Consider the following 20,539-nt stretch of genomic DNA (forward strand, 5'->3'; position numbering starts at 1 on the left):
CGGTAAAGTTGACATGGCTGAAACCAGGGAGTTGTTATGGAGCAACTCCCTGCTGAAACCTAGTCAGCGGAACTCACACGCACGTTTATGGTAACCCGCGGTTCAATACTCGTCGTAAATGTGAACCTTAAATAAACGCTAGACAAGGAAAAGAAGGCGCTATAACATACACTTTACTAATATTTAACAATTTTGTTACAAAGTACGTTGACACAGCTTTCGCCTCGGATCATTGATTGAGTCATTACATAATAATATTACGCTTGCGCAGTCTACTCATATCGCTTCGGAATCCAAAATGGCGGTTCGTTTTACTGAGTGAACTCCTTCACCGGCAGACATGTAAAGGATTAATTACAAGGAAATAAGATCAGATGGAAACATCAAGATTAGCTGATTATTTTGTGGTGGTTGGATTCCATCAGGAGAAAGAAAGTGAGTGATTTAATTCATAATTCTCGTATTTGTATCTCCTTCAGTTGTTTGAGTGATATCTGCTCCCAGCCCAGTACATCTGATAATAGTAATACTAAAAGTTACATATCTGTGGACTGTGTATGCTATGTGAATGTGATAGTATAATAAGAATCGCTTCGTACGCACGTAGGTTGACAACATAAAAATCATAATGATAGAGCGTTAACTAATTGAGTTGAGTGGTAAATTGCAACTACAGGGATTTTCCTGAAGCAATTTCAAACTAATAAAACTCTGATGCTTCAAGTACAATTTATAGAAGGATAAACATGAAAAACATCGTAACTACATAATGGGTGGTGACTTAGTGGAGGCATCCAACACTGTTTTCCATACATATTGTATTGGTCTAAGCTGTAGCCTATTCTGTACAATATTATTGTGTGTAGTGGCAACTTTGTGACAGCTACTATCATAAGGTTGGCAGGTAAACATTTTGTAAATGGTGAATCTGTTTCACAGCTGTCCTAAATTAACACACCAGAGTGACGCCTGCATAACATTAATCATGATCCTAACGCTACTCCTAATATTTACATAATTTGTGCAAAAAACATCTTGAATAAATTACAAAATTGAGCGAAACAGATGAACATTATTCTCGTCAGCAAAATTTCTAATTATCAAATGATAAACCATGCCTATACTATTCTCTCTACAACATATGGATTTCATGCATAAAGGTCATGTCGCGTTGCCTCAGAACTATGTAAAACATGTCAAATTTCTGGATTACTGACCATCACATTTAAACTTGTATCATTGTGCATCGATATATTTGTACACAGTACAGTGTGCATATAATCCTATACGAAAATGAGCTTGCATATATTGTGTTGAAAATCTCATTAGTTAACATCACTTACAGGCTTTCCAATTAGAACTTACACCTTATAAAATGTAATAAAATCTCAATATAGACAAAGAAATCATGACTAAAACCATCTTGGTTTACAGAAAATTCAAGCTCATAGTCGGCAATGACTGACGATGCTAAGCTATAATGTGTTGTCAATCATGAATAAGACGTGACAGAAAATTCTCACGCTGAAAAGCCAATTTGGATAACTTGAAAGTTTGAGAACACATACAGGGACATTTTGGGAACATTCCTTGGGTTACTGTATATCGAAGGCCTAGAATGCCTTAGTACTAGGTAAGCCTACAGTAGTCTATTATGTTTTATACGCCTCGCATTTGCCATGATTGATTCATTTCACAAGCATCTAATGCACCAACTAGCTTTACTCCTTAGTTATACACTATAGTTTGTGCTGCAGGCTGCAAATAATGTACAGTACCTATGTTTTGTCCATGTAAGGCTAGCTACGTAGCTCGTTCATGAACATTACCACAAGCTTTGGTACAGTAGGCGTACTGAATATTTGTATGCATCCATTAAGAGCTTATTTTCTTCTTTTTGGAGGTTTCGATTGGAGTTTTATCGTAACTTACATGTAAAGGAATTTTGCTAACACACTCGGTTACATTTAGCAGTATAGGCCTACTGCCCTAGTACATCAACATGTTTACTGTACATAAACAATGAAACAGGCAGTTTATTGTTTTCTGACATCACATGATGATAGAGATTGTACAGTAGTACATGTTCAGGGCATATTTTAAGATGGACTGATCATTCTAGCAAGCAAGTTCAGTTACAGATGATCATGGGTCTCTTGCTTCCCACAGGTAAGTGGACGCCAAACATTCATACAAGGTTTTGGGTAACTTCTAAAGCTTTGGAGTCGAGTAATCGTGGCCCTAGGAATCTGATGATTCTGATTAGAGTCGTGTCTCTTTTCTCAAATTGATCACTATGACGAGAAAATAATTTAGAAGCAGGATTACTGTACAAACTGACAAAATGCCTAAAGACAAAAAGTGCTAAATTACATAAATGTATTAACAAGTTGGAACAAGTTGGAACTAACAGTTAATTTGCAGTGTACCAAATCAAAGGACTTTTGAAAGCAATTTGCTGTCCTTTGATGTATGACTTTTGCCACAAAAGAAAAAAGCAGAATTGCACTGGAAGAACAGGTTGCATATTGGCGACAATATCTTTGCCAAACTTAGAATTTGAATGTATAAGGAATCTTCTTTCTACACTCCTACAGAAGCAAGATCGTAGGAACCCTGGGGGTGAGGGTGGGGGGGGAAGGGCACCTTAGCCCCTCTCATTTCCTGTTCTTTGAGTTTGAAAGTAAGTACATGGGAGAACCTGAAAAAGCTGAGAAAAGCCGTATCAGAGATACTGTATGGTGCTTCCCCGTACAGAAACCACAGAAAACCATTTCTTAAAGCAGCATTTTGCGTTGGGTCGCTTTTTTCCACCTTTTTAACATGTGCATCGATTTTTTTACATGTATCAATCATAAAACAGCAAACTAAGATACCATCCAAGTTTCACCCTGCCAAGAGCGTTAATTAGCGAGTAATTAACGATTTATATCGATAACGAGTAAAAGTGTCCTCGACAAAGTTTTCATATCTCCAAATCCACTAGTTTGAATTCCACCAATCAGTGAATAGTATGTTTATTCATGAGCATTTTGCGTTTGGTCGCCGTTTTCTACTTTTTTGACATGTCCATCGAGTTTTTTACATAACAGCAAAACAGCAAATTAAGATATTTGCCAAGTTTTTCCCTGCCAAAAACGTTAATTGGCGAGTATGCCACATACAAAATTAAATCGCATTCAGTTCCCAAACCCACTAGTTTGAATTCAACCAATCAGAGATGCAGGTTTAGTTATGAGCCGTTGCTAAAAATAGATTCAAGACTTTGCGTTGGGAGTTGTTATGCAACTCCCTGGTACAACTGCCATATAGACTGTACACAAATCAAGCGTGGTGTTATATTACGTATCTGTCAATGACGTTCGTAGTGTTTAAATATTCATATTATGGGCGAGGTTTATTGGGTTCCCAATGGAAAATATCTTGGAGAACAACAAAGTTGAAAGTTGCAATTTTTTCGACTTTTATGCCACCATTTGAAGTAAAATATAAATAGATAAGCTAGTTATGTATGTCGTTATGGCATAGTGGAGTCAGTGAGGTTGAGAAATATCATAGTCGAGGACGCAAAATGCTGCTTTAAGAGACAAATTTCAGAGTAGCTACATAGGTTTTTTAACAACTGATGAATTATTCCCTGGAAAGTCATGTGGCTTTGTCTCCTTAACCTCTCTCCTTTCCCAGCCAATCAATTTATCCCTTCCCCCACCCCCAACACACCACCACTCCTACCAATCTCACCCCCCATAAATATGTATACTGTAACTACTGTACCACCCAGGAACTACAGTATATACATTGATAATCAGTACAAAACATAGACTCATAATGTACGGTAGCTCTTGCAAGCCAGACTGGACATTTGTTTGTTTGCTGTGTGAACTCCAAAGATCTTTAAGAATTTAACAATTTGGCCCTCTAGGTTCAAAAGGTTGGCCACCTTTACCAAAGTTTCTTTTCAAATGAATGTGATGAAGAGAGAACAAGTTGATGCACGTACTTTACAACCCACTGTTAAATGTTTGTCAAAAACGTGCACTGAAACAGTTCAAATGTGTTAATTATAGTTATTATGAAAGCAACCAGTTACTTTAGTTGGAATACTGTAGGACTCTATCGTATGACATTGATATTTCTTGAACTGTGAACCCTTAATGTGTTGCATATTTTGCCATGTCTAGAGATTCATCTTTCTAGTTCGAATGTCGTTTTCAGTTGTTGTCAATTGTCAAGCAAACATCTTGTTAGTATGTATCCTTAAGAGTACCTGTACTGTATGTATACAGTGTTGTTTTCATAGTAATAAATACTCCACATTGTACGTATTGACAATATTACATATTGAGCAGTAGATGTCAATTTTCGTTATTAAATTGCAAGATCCACTTTGCATGCATGAAGCCTATGGGTACAGCTGGAAGTAACCAAATATTGCCAAATCAGATGATTGTGGCAGTGGGGGCCTGGTTGTATCCCGGTTGTCACTGGATAGCATGTTTGAAGCTATTCTGTGTATAGATGTTTTTGACAGCTACAGTTTACACTTGCACACCTTACATATGATCAGCATCTCAAAGCACTGTTAAAGACATGTTTCTTTCCACCATAAATGATGGATTAAATATTTTAGCAAAAGATGATTGAAGAGTGAAAGATTTCAAAAGAATAAGAAATAGGATTACAGATTTATTTAGTACCACATAATAGTAAAAACTGTCTAGGTACTACAGGTATAAACTAAGTCTCATGTGGATTGCAGTCCACAACCCTACAGTATGATTTCAGTTGAAGGTCAAAGGTCATGTGAGGTCAATAGAGGCCAAAGTCTAAAAACTTTTGTTAATTCACATCACGCTTCAATTCTCTACCCTTGAAATGTTCCATGTATTTGAACATTGATCTATAGGAGACATGTAGAAAGTTTTGTCATTGGTTAATTACCCAAACCAGTAGCTTTTGGGTTATTTAGTACAAAAACGTTATTCATTTCCATGAATGCCAAAGGGCATGTGAGAGCAATAGTGTGGAAACATTGCAAACATGATTACTCTACACCAGAATTAAAGTTTGGATAAACTTCATACTTTGCATCCACCTACTGAAAGTGTGTGTAATAACCTTAGTTTTCTATGGAGGTTAAAGGTTATTGGATCATGTCAAAATCTTAAAACAAGACAAGTGCTGTAACACCAAAAGTGAAGCTTGGATGAACTTCATGTACTCAATGTGTGCAATATGGCAGTAAACTTATTAGTGTGTAGTGTGTCCTGTACATTATTGCCTGGAACAGTATTCGCATTAACTCAAATTTGAACAGTTTCAGCTCTACTAGTCTGTTAGTACTGTAGCAAGACCAAAAGGTCAAATTCATGTTGTCAAGGATGTGAAAGCCAAATGAATGAAGATTTTACTGACCTGTGAACTCCCATGCTATAATATGAACAATCAGACACAATACTAGTTAACCACTCTGCTTGTAAAGTGCACACTTTTAGTATCATGCAACAGCCCAATGTACAGTAACGCTGTATGTCAAGTTACTTTCTTTTTCCATTGCTTGACAATTAAAAACTAATTCTTTTGTGCAGGTTTTATAGCTCTAGACTTTCTATTATAGAATGTGATGGATCATGTGTACATAACCTGCTACAGTACAGTATGTAAACCTACTGTACTGTACATCTCTTCACTTGTTAAGCAATTGTGCATTTAAAGGAAAGATACTGTAAGGTATATAGTAAGATGATCTGACCATTGTAGCCTACTTAAATGAACAGGAATATTATAGTCATTGTAGGTAATTATCAACTCCCAAGGTATTGCAACTAAATATCAACATACTGACATAACAGTTTAATTGAAATTTCCTTTGTTAGATTGTAAAACAATTAATAATTCACTTACAAAGAGCAGCCAATTGTCTTTAACCACATAAGCCTCTAAGAGGAGAGTTATGGCAATATCAGAGTGATTAATGCTGCAAAGTTACAAACTGTGACATCCCATGATGCAGGCTTAACACCAATCTGGTTGTGCATGGAATAATATTGTATCATGGAATGGTCTCATTGCTACACAAGTGCAGAGATAAATATTACTGTCTTCTTTACACAGTAACCATGTAGTATGTTATTAGTTCTAACAATACTCAGAGACTTAAAACCTGATACATATTAATTTGAGCACTAAATTATGCTCTGGTGTGTATACATATACAACTGTGAGGTACTGTAAAAGTACGATGGAAATTACAATGTTAAAAATCCACACTGCAATTATACGTACAGTAGGTACCATGCAAAGTGAAAAAGTTTAGACAAATATAGCAGGTAATAGAATGGCTTCAGAAAAATCTTCAGAAAGGCAGGTTCGGATGGATAAAGATGTGGAAGTGGGTCAGTGAGGGCTCACTTTTACTTAGTTGTTGATATTCACCGGGCTAAGGGTACATGTGAACAGTGATACTTGACAGTACTGCATACAAGTGTACCCAGGATTTAAGTGTTCATATTTGGTTTTTAAATTAAAAGTTTATTTCAATGGTGCCCTCACCAGTTGTAACACTGTTTTAAAAATACAACTTGATAAATATTATGCTGTCTTAAAATAACTTTTGGAAGGTGTCAAGAAGTTAGTGTACATCTACTGTACTGTAGCTTAGAACTGTAATGTTTACGTTCATACACAAAGTGCACACTGTGGCCTACTGTACTACAGTACACCAATTAATGACTCAAGAGATAGGATCTGTTAGTCAACAGTCAACACTTGGAATACAATAAAACTGCATACAGTAGTTCTTACTACAGTTACACCTTACTTTATGTGTCTACAGCACATGTGCTGTACGTAGCAGTGAACACATGGATACCTGTACATTAACGGTACTGTACTCATACTTGTGTGTTTTGATTATCTGCATTAAATTATTTATTGGGTGTCAGACACATTTAATAGAGACTTTACACTTGTGTAGAGCAGTTCTAGCCACCAGTAAGAAGGACTTGCTTTGTATCAAATTTGCATATACAGTATATATATGTGCTAAGCACTTCTCATCTTCGAGAAAGGGTCAAAATTTTGGAGAAAGTTCAGTATGCCCAAATCATGTGATTTAAGATAAATAGTTAATTACCATACCTGACAGTGTGCTATCTGCTACAGCACAATGGTGTTATGCATGCTTACTATGCAGCACACGTTTAGTTATATCGTTCCATAAATAAGGCGTCCAAGTTGAGACATTCTTGGTGTCATTGTAACACAAACAACCATGCAATGTTTGGTTTCATTCTAAGGGTTACCTGCTCTATATAATGAGTCTACAGGTAACCCAAATGAAATCTGTCATCGCTGATGAAAGGTGCTATACCGTAAGTAATTAGAAAATGTCTCACTGATTAACATTGTGATGGGGACTTGGATACCGAAACACCCAAAAGTTACACCCCTACTAACATATGGAATGGTCCATCTGGACTTAAAAGGATCTTGCAGAGTTCAGTTTGATGAACTGTACACTGCTACTGTATGCTTGCATTACTTTCCACAACAAGATAGGGCCTGTAGACTGTAAATTATCAGGTTGACCAATCAAGGTTCCTTCTCAAACGAGGTGAAAGGACATATTTTTAATTAAAAAAATGCTACAGTCGGTGTTACTTTTCACATTTTTAATCCAAATATGATGACATTTGTTGGGGTATCATAATGTATGCTTGCATCGCTTCCCACAACAAGATACTGTTAAGTTATCAGGTTGACCAATCAAGGTTCCTTTTCAAGCAAAGTGAAAGTCACATAATTTGTTTAATTAAAATAATGCTACAGTTGGTTTTAGTGTACACATTTTTAATCCAAATACGAAATTTGTTGGGGGTATCATAATTAATGTTATTGATCTTATCAAATATGTAGGTAACTTTCTTGCTTAAAATACCTTCATTTTCAGGGAATGCTTCATCCCAATATTGCATTCTAAACTGAAATGCAGAATGGGTGAATTGCTATATTGCTACTGTACGTACTGTACATACCAGTGCTAAATTGTATAGCAGTTTTTGTACACAAGAAACATCTACTTATTATAAGAGACAAAGTGCAGAACCTTCAAATATGCTACGTACACAAATGTATGAACTGAATTATTTCCTTGAGTTGGTAACACAAATTTAAGAGGTTGTAATAGTTTGATCAATTGGAAGCTTAGTTTGAGTAAATACTCTGTTGATTTTAGGAAGCAACCGCCAACTGATTGCAAAAATAAGGCACTTAAAGTGCTGCTGTGCAGTCACTAGTATTATGAGAACTACAGGTACAGTATAATGTAGACAGATCTTTGTTGAAACAACTGAGATATGAGGACCCTTCAATCATATAATGTACTGTATGGTTTGACAGTAAGTGTACAGTATGCTGAAGCAATGTGTTTGTCTTTTGTAATAATCAGCTACTGTTGTTGTCACACTGTACCTGAAATGCTGACTGGCATACTGTAGCAGATTACAGTATAAAGCCCTTGAGACTTGCTGTACCTGGAGTCCTGGACCATGCAGTTCATAAATAAGTTTCATTGCTACTGTAATATCAAATATAATGGTATCACAATCATGTTATAATCAATTGCATTTTCTGTAAGTCACTTTCAGAACAACAAAAAGCACTGCAGTCTGTAATTTACATTTTATGATGGTTTGTTGAAATATAGTCCTCTACTAAAATGTATGAAAAATACTCAAACTTAATATGGGTTAAGATAGCTATAAATGTTTTAGTGGAACTCTAAGGCCTGCATTCTTCAAAATCTACTATTTTAGTCATTGTACAGTAACTCTCAATACTGTATTATATATATACAGCATTGTTTGATATAGAGATGCCCTCCTACCATATGTGCAGCACTATCTGCTCTAGTTTATAGTTCCTAAGCTGTGAATTCACTGAGCCCTGCAATCCTTCATCACAAAACAGACTGGCTTGGCATTAAACTACAGACATGCATGGCTGGCCCATTGACAATGCTTTTATGATATTATATTAAATTAGGCAGGCTGTTTGGGATACACTGTTACCAGTGTTACACAGTGAAAGGATGGATGGATAGATCTGGCTTTAACATCATCTAGACTGGCAGAGTCTTGTGGCACAGTGTGAATCATGTTACTGTATCTTGGATAGTAAACAAATTCACTACGTGCTCGACAGTCGACATTTTATTGCAGGGAACAGTTTGAGCTTACGATGTAAAGTTTTGGAGGCATTTTGTTTTAATGGCATTCATAAAAATGTTGTGTTCATTTATTAATTTCTCAACCAGTTAAAAAAGTTGATTGAACATCGATATCACTACGACTTGGTTGTGTGCAGGCAAGCCCTATACTGTAGAGTATAGTAATAGCAGCCCTTGTAGACTACTAACAATGAGCATGTGGACACCCCCATCTGAAGTTTAGATATAGCATCATTAAATTAAGTACCATAATAAACAGATTTAACAGTTGTAACCACTTTAAGTCGAGTTTCGCGATAGTAAAATTCATCAGTTAATGACAAAAGACCCCTTTAGATTTCATCTCAGAAAACAAATCCACAATCACACGATTATAGATCTGTCAATGTTCCATACACTAACAACGGTAGGATATAACTGTAATTGGTGAAAAGGAAAAATCCATTTTTATTGGGAATATTTATATTTGGTACGGAATGACTTCAAATTTCTGGTATATCACCTACAGTTTTGTGAGAGTTTGGCTGTCAAGATTATTTGTACATATTTAGTTTGGAAGATAAGTGTGGAAATTGGGAATAAAACCCCAAGCGGCTGATTAAATTGATGACATTTTCTTGAAAAGTCCTACTACATCACAGTCAAGTTCTAGTGTACAGTAGCACGTGGGCCATTTCTATTGCTTTTGCTTGTTCTTTTAAGATGAACATCTGTTCTGTACATCCTGATTAAATGCATATACTTTACTGTCAACTGATAAGGTTACAGTTGTAGACATTTCCTCAATTTAACCCATTCACAGGAGACAGACATTTCAGTTCAAAGTACTATAAGACTCTGACCTTGTCAGTTAGTAGAGTACTGTACCTGTAGTACAGCATGCATTGCTATCATTGTACAGGTACAACCAACCATCAAGGGTGTGCTAATTTTCACACTATAGATTGACTAACAATTGATTCTGCAGTAGTTTATTATACTGTACTTAGGTATTCCTTGGTAAGTGTATATTGGCTGCAGGGGATCTACAAACAATTATTGACAGGCCTGAACATTGCAACAGGAAGATATAGTGTGTGAAAGTGTTCTTGACAAACACACTTTTATTACACACTGTAGTCAAACACATTTTTTGGCAGGTAACAAACTTGTGTAAAAGTAAGTTGGCCTGACGTTTCGATCCTAGCAGGATCTTCTTTGAACAGAGGCTAAATGACAAGTAACAGTAACAGAAGGGGCAAAAACATGTACAGAATACAGACAGGTTAATGAGCAGGTTAATGAGGTAACAAACTTGTCAGACAGAATTTAGAAAGTACTACTGTACATATTTAAGCTAATTTTTGTACCAATCTAGTTTGTGAACAGCTCACCTGGGTTTTCTTCACCAAGCTGAGCAAGGAATCAATAAAGTGGAGTCTTTCCTCCATATTTATTGTCACAGATTATAGCTTTAATACTATCTAAAGGATTAATCATATATGTACTGTATTGTACAGATCAACCTGTCAACTGTTACTTCCATCATATGAATACTGTATGAATGAAATATTGACTAGTCAAGCTTACAAACTACATTGCTGATCAATGAATTTTACAATGGAAATGCATAAGAAATATGTGTAAAATCCACCACACAAAACATCTGGCTTTAATAATTGGCTCTGTAACTGTACACTTGAAAACTGTATCATGCAGTATTAGGTCAGAATATATGCTATGGAACTACAGATACAGTAAATATGATTTATCATTTGGTGTGCCTCTTTCACAATCAATTGCTCCATATCGTGTAACCAACCGGCTCCATGCCTATGTGGATTACTGAATAGACTACACCTTATTCAGTGACAATATTGACATAAATTAGACTTGCCACTTCAAAGTGGAAGTTCACAGCCCCAGGTAAGTAGTAATTAGTACTTTCAAATCCTGTCAATTTTAATTATATTTGAAAGATTGCAAATTCTTGTTGTTACATTGAATGGGTAAAGGCACAGAGATTTATTACATGTATGTTCTTTGATACTGTAGGTATTCAAGATCAGCATCTTATTTCACTTGCAGAAGTTTTTATGCCATGGTTTGTTTGTGTTTGACTATTATTATTGGTTGTGATATTGATGTAACTATTAAGGTTCTGTGTACTAACTAAATGCACTGCGGCACAGTAAATCATTTGCGTTACAAGCAAGTTTGGCCGAGGTTCTATATTTCAGTTAACAGATACAGTACAGGACTTACTGTAAGACTACATATATATCACAGTTGCCCAGGAATTCATCTCTTAAAACATGATTCCTCTTCAAAGCTGCAACAGTTCCAATCAGAATGCAACCTTTTTATACACGTGTATGTAGCTATAGATACTTCAGTACATATGGCAGACTAAAACCAGCATACAGTATACTGTGCATAGTGCATACATGCAAAGTCTGCGAAGTGAAAGAGAAACATAGGATGATGACTTTACAAAAATTTACAATGTTGAGACAAAATAATATTGTTGATATAGCAGTGTGAAGTGCTAACTAATGTTCACACTATTTTATTCTTAGAAGTAAGAGGGAAATGATAGATCATTGTTCAGCGACCTCCCTGGATACTCCTTGTTTGATGCTGCATGTGTATTGTCATGTGTATGTTGTGTGTCTGGACATATCCCTTTCATCAGCAAATCACTGCATGGTAAACCTCACTTGTTTAGATCTCAAACTGTGTTTATTCCTTTCCACCATTTCTGACACACATAGACACAGTCTTAACACAAATTTGCTTTGCACTACAAAGATACAGACTTAGCAGATTATAATCCAGATGTTACTGGCTCAAATCCTGTTGTAGTCATAAGTTCCTTTACTCTTTCCATTATATATCATTTCCTAGTCAGTTTTCTGTGGTTCATTCACTTGTACATATTTACTTTGTTCCTCGCTTACCTGTCTCCCCACAACCTTAGCACCCCTCTTACTGTGCCTAGAATGAGCTCGACGGTAACCTTTTAACACTGTGCGCCCTCTATGACCGCACCCCCCGGTCTATGCACCTCCTTCTCATTCTACCATCCAAAGTGCATACCCAAAGTACCTACCACCCAAAGTACTTAAAGGCATTGAATACTCGCCCCAAACAAAACAGCAAACTAAGATATTAGCCAAGTTTTTTTTCCTGCCAAAAGCATTAATTGGTCACGAGTAATTAAGGACATTTGCAAATAATGAGAAAAGTGTCCTCCGACAAATAACACATTTAATATTAATCGCATACAGTTCCCCCAACCCACTAGTTTGAACTGAACCCACTAGTTTGAATTGAATTCAACCAATCAGAGATGCAGGTTTAATAAGGTGAGCCGTTGCTAAAAAAAAGATTCAAATCGTCGAGTTCGTAACTTGGTACAACCAGCGAGCTGGTACAGTACTCTAACAGCTCCCTGGTACAACTGCCATAGACAATCTACACAATCAAGCATGGTCTTGCAATTACGCATTGGTCAATGACATTGACAGGTATATTTGGATCCCAACGGAAAATATCTTTGAGAAAAACAAAGTTGAAAGTTGTAAATTTTTCGACTTTTATGTCACCATGTCAACATTTGAAGTTAGATTTGAATAGATAGGCTAGTTATGTATGTCGTTACATGGCATCATGGAATAAGTGAGGTTGAGAAAAAACCATAGAAAAGGACGCAAAATGCTGCTTTAAGTCCAAGACAGCAGATACATACATGTACAGTATGAAGAGAGGCATGGATACAGTAAATACACCAGAGACTACAGACTAGTCTGGACACAATTCTGCTGAGTCATGCTAATTGTGTGCAGTAGTTCATTAACTTGCACCATATCATGTATCAATGAATGAGTTCAGAATACAAGTACATACTGTATATGAAACCAACTCAACTAAACTCATGATAATACCTGTAATAGTGCTACTGTAAGGAGTGTCAATTAAGGTCAATTGCATTATTGCTCACAGTACTTAGCAAAATGAAAGTTTTGCCAGTACAGTAAATATGTAAAGTACACAGTGACTTATCACTTTCTGTCCATATGTGAAAGTTGTGACTGCAAAATTGTCAGCCCGAGGAAATTAGTTCCAAGTTTAAAGGTGTTATTATGTTTTTTTTTTTTCAAATCCCAGAAATGAGTATCCCTTTAAGTACCATACTGTAGGTGTTGTGTTTTATCCAGTGGCCCATATTACAGTATGTACAGTACAGTGAAAGCTATAGGATATGTGTACTGTACTCTGTTATCAATTAGTAAAGTACATATGTACTGTATGCCTCTTCATGTGTTTGCATTGATGAAATTTAATTTCCAAATATCCCCACTCCCACCGGAATGTAATAATAATAATAATAATAAAAATGGACAATTATTATAATGTGCCAGTATCGGTCAGAAGAGAAGCTCATGGCGCAGTAACCATTATTTGGTTGAAGAACATCACATTTTGCCAGTTCTTCATTATTTGGTTCACATACAGTTAGACTATTTCAGACACACTACTGTTTGACTGTCCCATGACCTGAACAGCACACAGAACTTCATAAAGGGGGAATGAACATCACATTTTCCCAGAATATAATCATTATTTGGTTTTGCATACAGTTAAGACTATAAGTATTGAAGCCACACTGCTGTTTGCATGTCCCATGACCTGAACAGCACACAGAACTTCATAAAGGGGGAAAGAACATCACATTTTTTGCTTGCTTATAGTAACTACTCACATACTCACATACATGTAATATCTCTATGGCATGGTTTCCTTACATTGAGAACTATATCCAAACCATCGGTGTGACATGTGCATGGCTCACTGTGTTCAAGTATATGGACCTACATTTAATGTAAGCACTGTATTTTACTGCTTATTATAGCAACAAATATTATTTGGTCTCTTCAAAGAATGCTGCACAGTAACTGATTTGTGCTGTAATTCAAGAAATGCACTGAGAAGTTGATTTTAGCCAAAAGATCCTTATGAACCAGTTTGTATTTTGTAGGAAGTGGCTAAAGAAGCTTTTAAACCTTTTAGGCCTATGTGTAGGATAAAAGCCTAGGCTAATTCCTATTTCAAATATCTAAGGATCGAATTGCTTGGGAGTTTCTTTAATATAGTTAATTATTATATACCTCAGACATTTGAGATACAGATGTAACAAGATCCCAAAGGACTAGAGCCTAATTCCTGGAATTGTGGAAGCATTCCAATTAGTATAAGTTGCAGTTTTACTTGGAAGAGAATGATGGTTTGGAAAGAGTTGTTCAACTTGGCCTAATGTTAGGCCTACCTCTGGAAAGCCAAAAGGCTAGGTATAATGGGCTACAACAGTTTTAATAAGGAATAGGATTGATGTAGGCTAAAGGCTTCATATGCGAACCACAATTGTTTGTGCTGATAATCTGAAATAAAGCAAGAACAGACTTCTGAAGAGATATGTTGTGGGCGTGTCATTATTCCTGAGGATACCATATTTACTCAACTTTTTCAGGTCTCCATACTCATTCAGTACTATGGGCCGAATTAAGTTTTTGCTTATAATACAAACATTTTGATTTTCAAAATATGGACTCATCTGACATGACTAGTTCATAAATATAAGTCACCCAAAAGACAGTATTTCTTTTGCTATGACTGAAGGTGGTCTGGGAATGATTCTAGCTGCTCTATCCAAAATCGGTTCAAGTTCAAAGTGCATAGAATATCCATACATGTGTCAAAAGAAGATCCATTGAAAAGTGCATTGACTTTCACTTATATTATATATGTATGATGTGCAGTGTCAGTATGTTGTCCTTGAAACATGAAAGTGACCCAGCACCAGATTGCCTTACAACAACACACAGTTACCATTCCCTCCAAAAATTGATGTGTTTCTAGGGATTTGTGCATACTAATTAAGGAAACTAATTGAAGAATAACGGAAGGTCAGGATCGGTCACATGATGTCATATCAGCCAATCAGATGCAAGCATGAAAACAACAGATACTGTAGAAAGGGGTTGTAGAATATATTTCAACATTGATACAGTATTGGTCAAATAAATCCAGTATATACTGTATAATACTGTGATGCCCAAATCTAGTACTGCCACATAAATGCTGCTAAACATTACTGTACGTGGGAATAATCCGCCTTAATTTCTAGTATTCAAAGAACTAAAGTTCATGAGTATTATTGTTTATCCCAGTTATTGACTTGCTTGCATTATTAATTGTGAAGCCTGTATTGTTTCATTTTGAGAGTAAATTCATTGTGTAACATTTTTTTGTGTAAATTTGAACAAAATGATATTATTTAGCCACTTGTTTGGTTGCAATATAGTTTCCTCTGTTTGTTGAATATGAAGCGACAGAAAATAAAAAGAGATAAATGAAACTCCAAGTGAAGAAAGGAGTTCATCAAAACCATTCAATTAACTGTACCTTTAGTATTCTTTATACACTTTTAATTTTTTGTGACATATTCTTGCAACTGTCTATATGGTCTAGTTAGTTAGTTTACATGTTATGAAACTGCACAAAACCATGTACTGTACATAACTATGTAAACATACAGTAATCTGGGTTTGCTGGACATTGCTGATTTTCTCATATGGGCAGGTCCAAGCTATTGTATCCCTAGAAGCCAAATTTCAAACTTTACTGAAGCACCCTAAATGTGGTGTCATGTTAAAGCTGAATTATTGAAGTTTCAGATTTTCATAATATTTTTTAATTGTTTTGCCTATTCGAACAATTACAGCCGGCTAATTTGCATAAATTCAAATTGCAGCGTGACGTACGGGACATTTGGAATCCTATTTCCCTGCCAGCAATATGAACTTATTGAATATAAGTTATGTGGGACATGATACACCCTTCCTTCCAATAATTTTGACATATTATGTTTGGGGGTTCATCAATTAAATATGCTAATTAGCTAGTGTCCAAATACTGATGTCCCGTACGTCACAATTTTCAGCACTTTTTTTCAAGTTTTGATATGGGCGAACAATTTTTTTTGGTGATATTCTGTAAAGTTCTAATTAAGAACATTGTTCAACAAAATCCATCCCCAAAAAATTGAAAAAATATTCACAGCAAATCTAATTATCAAAATTAAAAATGTGACGTACGGGACAAAATGTGACGTACGGGACATAGTGTGGGGGAAACCCTGTATTTATACATAATAAACATGCATGGGCTCCAATGGGGACCTCTACTGGAAACCTTCCAATGCTTACAAATTTATTTTGTTGAAAGATGGTAGTTGCAACTTATAATCCCTGCATGGCTTCAAATAAACCATTGACTGATGACCACCAACATCCCAGGTGTTGTTCAATATACTATCGGGAAGTCAATTGTGTGTGTGTGGGATACATAATCATCTACAATGCTATTCAACATTGACATTGAATGAGGACAACTTCAAGAATGTTGAGTTTGCATTTCAACATTTCGTAGGCCTATTGTGAAGTGTGACTATCATGACTGTGCAACAATGTTCTTGTGTCCTGAACTTAGATAGTAGGCATTGAGATTTTTAGTTACAAGTGTAGAGTTTTGCTCGCCCAATTTTTGCAGAGGACAAACACTCATGAGTTTGTTCAATAATCAGTATTCTATAGGTGATTTAGGTCTATAAAGTTTTCTTTGTTGTACTAGTTTCATAGATGGACATTACATTGACCTTACTGTGGACATTTTGATATGTTTTGAATGGGATGGATCATATTTCAACTTGAGGGTTAATAGTGGGGAATATGATACAGTGTTGTAGAGTATATACTGGAAACAGTTTTGCACCAAAACTTTGCATCTTGAATCATTTGTGGTCTAACAAAGCTAGAATTGATGTTATGACTATTTGGTCTGGTAACCAGTATCAGGTCTATAGAGTTTTCTTTGTTGTACTAGTTTCATAGATGGACATTATGTGGACCTTACTGTGGACATTTTGATATGTTTTGCATGGGATGGATCATATTTCAACTTAAGGGTCAATAGTGGGGAGTATGATACAGTGTTGTACAGTATATACCAAAACAATTTTGCACCAAAACTTTGCATCTTGAATCATTTGTGGTTTAACAAAGCTAGAATTGATGTTATGAGTATTTGGTCTGGTAACCAGTATTAGGTATATAGAGTTTTCTTTGTTGTACTAGTTTCATAGATGGACATTACGTGGACGTTACTGTGGACATTTTGGTATGTTTTGAATGGGATGGATCATATTTCAACTTCAGGGTCAATAGTGGGGAGTATGATACAGTGATGTACAGTATATACCGGAAACAGTTTTGCACCAAAACTTGCATCTTGAATCATTTGTGGTCTAACAAAGCTAGAATTGATGTTATGACTATTTGGTCTGGTAACCAGTATCAGGTCTATAGAGTTTTCTTTGTTGTACTATAGTTTCATAGATGGACATTATGTGGACGTTACTGTGGACATTTTGGTAGAATATGATGGATCATATTTCAACTTCAGGGTCAATAGTGGGGAGTATGATACAGTGTTGTACAGTAAACAGTTTTGCATCAAAACTTTGCATCTTGAATCATTTGTGGTCTAACAAAGCTAGAATTGATGTAATGAGTATTTGGTCTGGTCTATAGAGTTTTCTTTGTTGTACTAGTTTCATAGATGGACATTACGTGGATGTTACTGTGGACATTTCGGTATGTTTTGAATGGGATAGATCATATTTCAACTTCAGGGTCAATAGTGGGGAGTATGATACAGTGTTGTACAGTATATACCGAGACAGTTTTGCACCAAAACTTGCATCTTGGATCATTTGTGGTCTAACAAAGCTAAAATTGATGTTATGAGTATTTGATGAATGTGTAGAGTAGATTTATACTTTACGCATTCCATGTTTTATGTAGTGGAATGATCTCACAAGTACAGTCACTGCTCTTTTCGATCCCCGAAAGAAGGAAATATGGCATTAAATTACAAATGACATTGTTCTGACATATCCAAATTAATGTTTTTATGTAGAAATCAGCTTGTTATGGTATATTCAGGAATAAAAATATGAGTTTTCATAGTCAATTTTTATTTGGACAAATTGTCCCGTACGTCACATGTCCCGTACGTCACAGGACAATTTTCATTTGTGTAATCACTGAACTGGAATGGCTTCATATTTTTTTCTAATATGTTACAGCTTAACCCTTGGAAGGTTAGGCTATTCACTAGTTATAACAGCTTGATCACTGCCCTCCTAATTTCAGAGCGATTTCAGCTTTGCTCTTTAGCAAAAAAAACACAAAATTCTCTGGTCCCGTACGTCACACTGTACATTAATTGAGATGGGACCTAATCAAAGCAAGTGTAGGAAATCTTCATGAGTTTGTAATAAAGTAGCAGTAATAACAAATATGAAAACCTGAAAAAGTTTCTGGAAAACAGATTTTTTATAACTTTTAGACACATTTAAGTCTCTGAAATGTCCCGGACGTCACAGTGCAAATAGCTTGGACCTGCCCATATACAGGTATGACGATCAGACATTTATATACTCTTTGTTGTTATTGCATACAACATATCGGACAAATGTGCAACTTCATTTGAAGTGATGTACTACAGTATGAAGTTGAAAAGGTCTTTGTTTTAGATTTAATTAAGTTGCAAGCTAGACTTAGTGTATTAGTTCGTTTACATCTTAACCTCTGACCTCAGGAATGGTGGTAATACTGTAGCATACCATCAGTATATTGGTCTGCCATTCCAATATATTGGGATATCAGTAATGCCTTCATGCCTCCTCACCAAAGGCAGAGCAGAACCCTCTTAATTTAATATGCCTTTGCTCAGTAAGCACAGTGTTTACATACAGTACTTAGTAGTCATCTATCAGGCTATTAAACCCAGCTGTCTCTTCATTTTTGATGACACAAATCCTTCATCAATAACTCTACCTTGATCTTTTTAGTTCTCCTAAGTTTGTGCTTGACAACTCACCCACAGTACAGTGCTGTGTCATCCATGCTACTGCTACTACAGTACAGTATACTGTCTATGTCTTCATCATACAGTGTAGCTTCTTTATAAATTGATACGGTAATAATAAGTAGCCTTATCAGTACAACCATACTCTAGGAAACATAATGAAACAGATTGCTCTCAGAGAGGCCAATGTAGTAGTCATCCAAAATGGATAAGATTTGTGCATTTCTCTCAGGGAATTGCATTTGTCCCTCAGCATGTGTTATCATATATATTTATGGAATGAGAGGAGACTGTTAGGATAGGATATAGTTTTATGTTTACTGTACCTGTGGAAAGACATGCAGTTAATTACAACCATGTGAATGTACTGTTAATATTGAGTACAGTACTGTATAGTAATTGTTCCCAAGACTCTGCCAGTCAAAGAAAACAGCTGACTGCTTCAGTTATTTTAATGAAAGAGATATTGATAGTTTGTACAGGACTGTGAGAATACTCAGGTGCTATGTGCTGATGGATGTACTGTATGAAGATGCTCAAATGAATCTTGAACATTTAGTAAAAGGTCTGTAAATTGTAGAATGGAGTAAATTACATTAATATCAGCTCAGATATATGTAATGATCAAGAAGAAAAATGAAATTAATTTACATCTCTTTCCTGTGTCTCATCTCAAAACATGCACTTAACCGACTAGAACTAACATATCCACAATAGTCTGTAATATTTAGCAAGTGTATTCCTACCGACATTAAAAGTATGGGTCTGTTTCATTCCTTTCATTGGTGTGCGGCGCCTGCCGCACACTTGTTATCACCCCTGAGCAAACCCCATGCGTCTCTAGTACAGGAAATAGACATGACCAGTATTGAATAAAGAAAACTGTTATGGAGTGACAGCTACCTCTAACACATAGAGTCACTTCTTTTCCACTTTTTCATCTTTCTCCTTTTTGTGATAAGAAATGATTTTGTTTCCCAATCGTTGGTTGTGTTTCACCACTGTTTTTACCTAAAAGTACTTTATAAGTGTGCAGTACCTATACAGTGAAGTCCATGGATTATATCATTCTCAGGTCAGTAGACTATATGGAAGTGGTAGTTTGCATTAGAGTTGACTTTTGAACATTGCCATAAAATGCAGAAATCGTTAAATTTATGTTTTGTTAAGAATCATAAGGATTGAGTTAAACCAAATATCCGTCCATACTCATGCTTTGTGCTCAAACTTGTTTTGCTTGCTTTGAATATATTTGATCTAAGTTTCATGAACATATTTGTACGTAGTAGCAACCTGTTAGCTATTGACACTCCTTTGATACACACTGTGACTGTGCAA

At 35.9% G+C, this 20,539-nt stretch overlaps 1 protein-coding gene across 26 annotated transcripts in view; it reads left to right on the top strand.

Moving 5' to 3' along the window:
- The first annotated feature begins 274 nt into the window (after nucleotides 1–274).
- LOC139969956 (myotubularin-related protein 13-like) overlaps nucleotides 275–20,539 on the top strand; it is a 113,407-nt gene continuing 93,142 nt past the window's right edge. For all 26 annotated transcript variants that reach the window (XM_071975382.1, XM_071975383.1, XM_071975397.1 and 23 more), the window contains exon 1: nucleotides 275–435. In XM_071975382.1, the coding sequence (XP_071831483.1) occupies nucleotides 375–435 (61 nt within the window). In that variant the 5' untranslated portion in view covers nucleotides 275–374. The remainder of the gene's footprint in view (nucleotides 436–20,539) is intronic.

Source organism: Apostichopus japonicus, chromosome 7 (assembly GCF_037975245.1).
Source record: "Apostichopus japonicus isolate 1M-3 chromosome 7, ASM3797524v1, whole genome shotgun sequence".
Taxonomy (NCBI): domain Eukaryota; kingdom Metazoa; phylum Echinodermata; class Holothuroidea; order Aspidochirotida; family Stichopodidae; genus Apostichopus; species Apostichopus japonicus.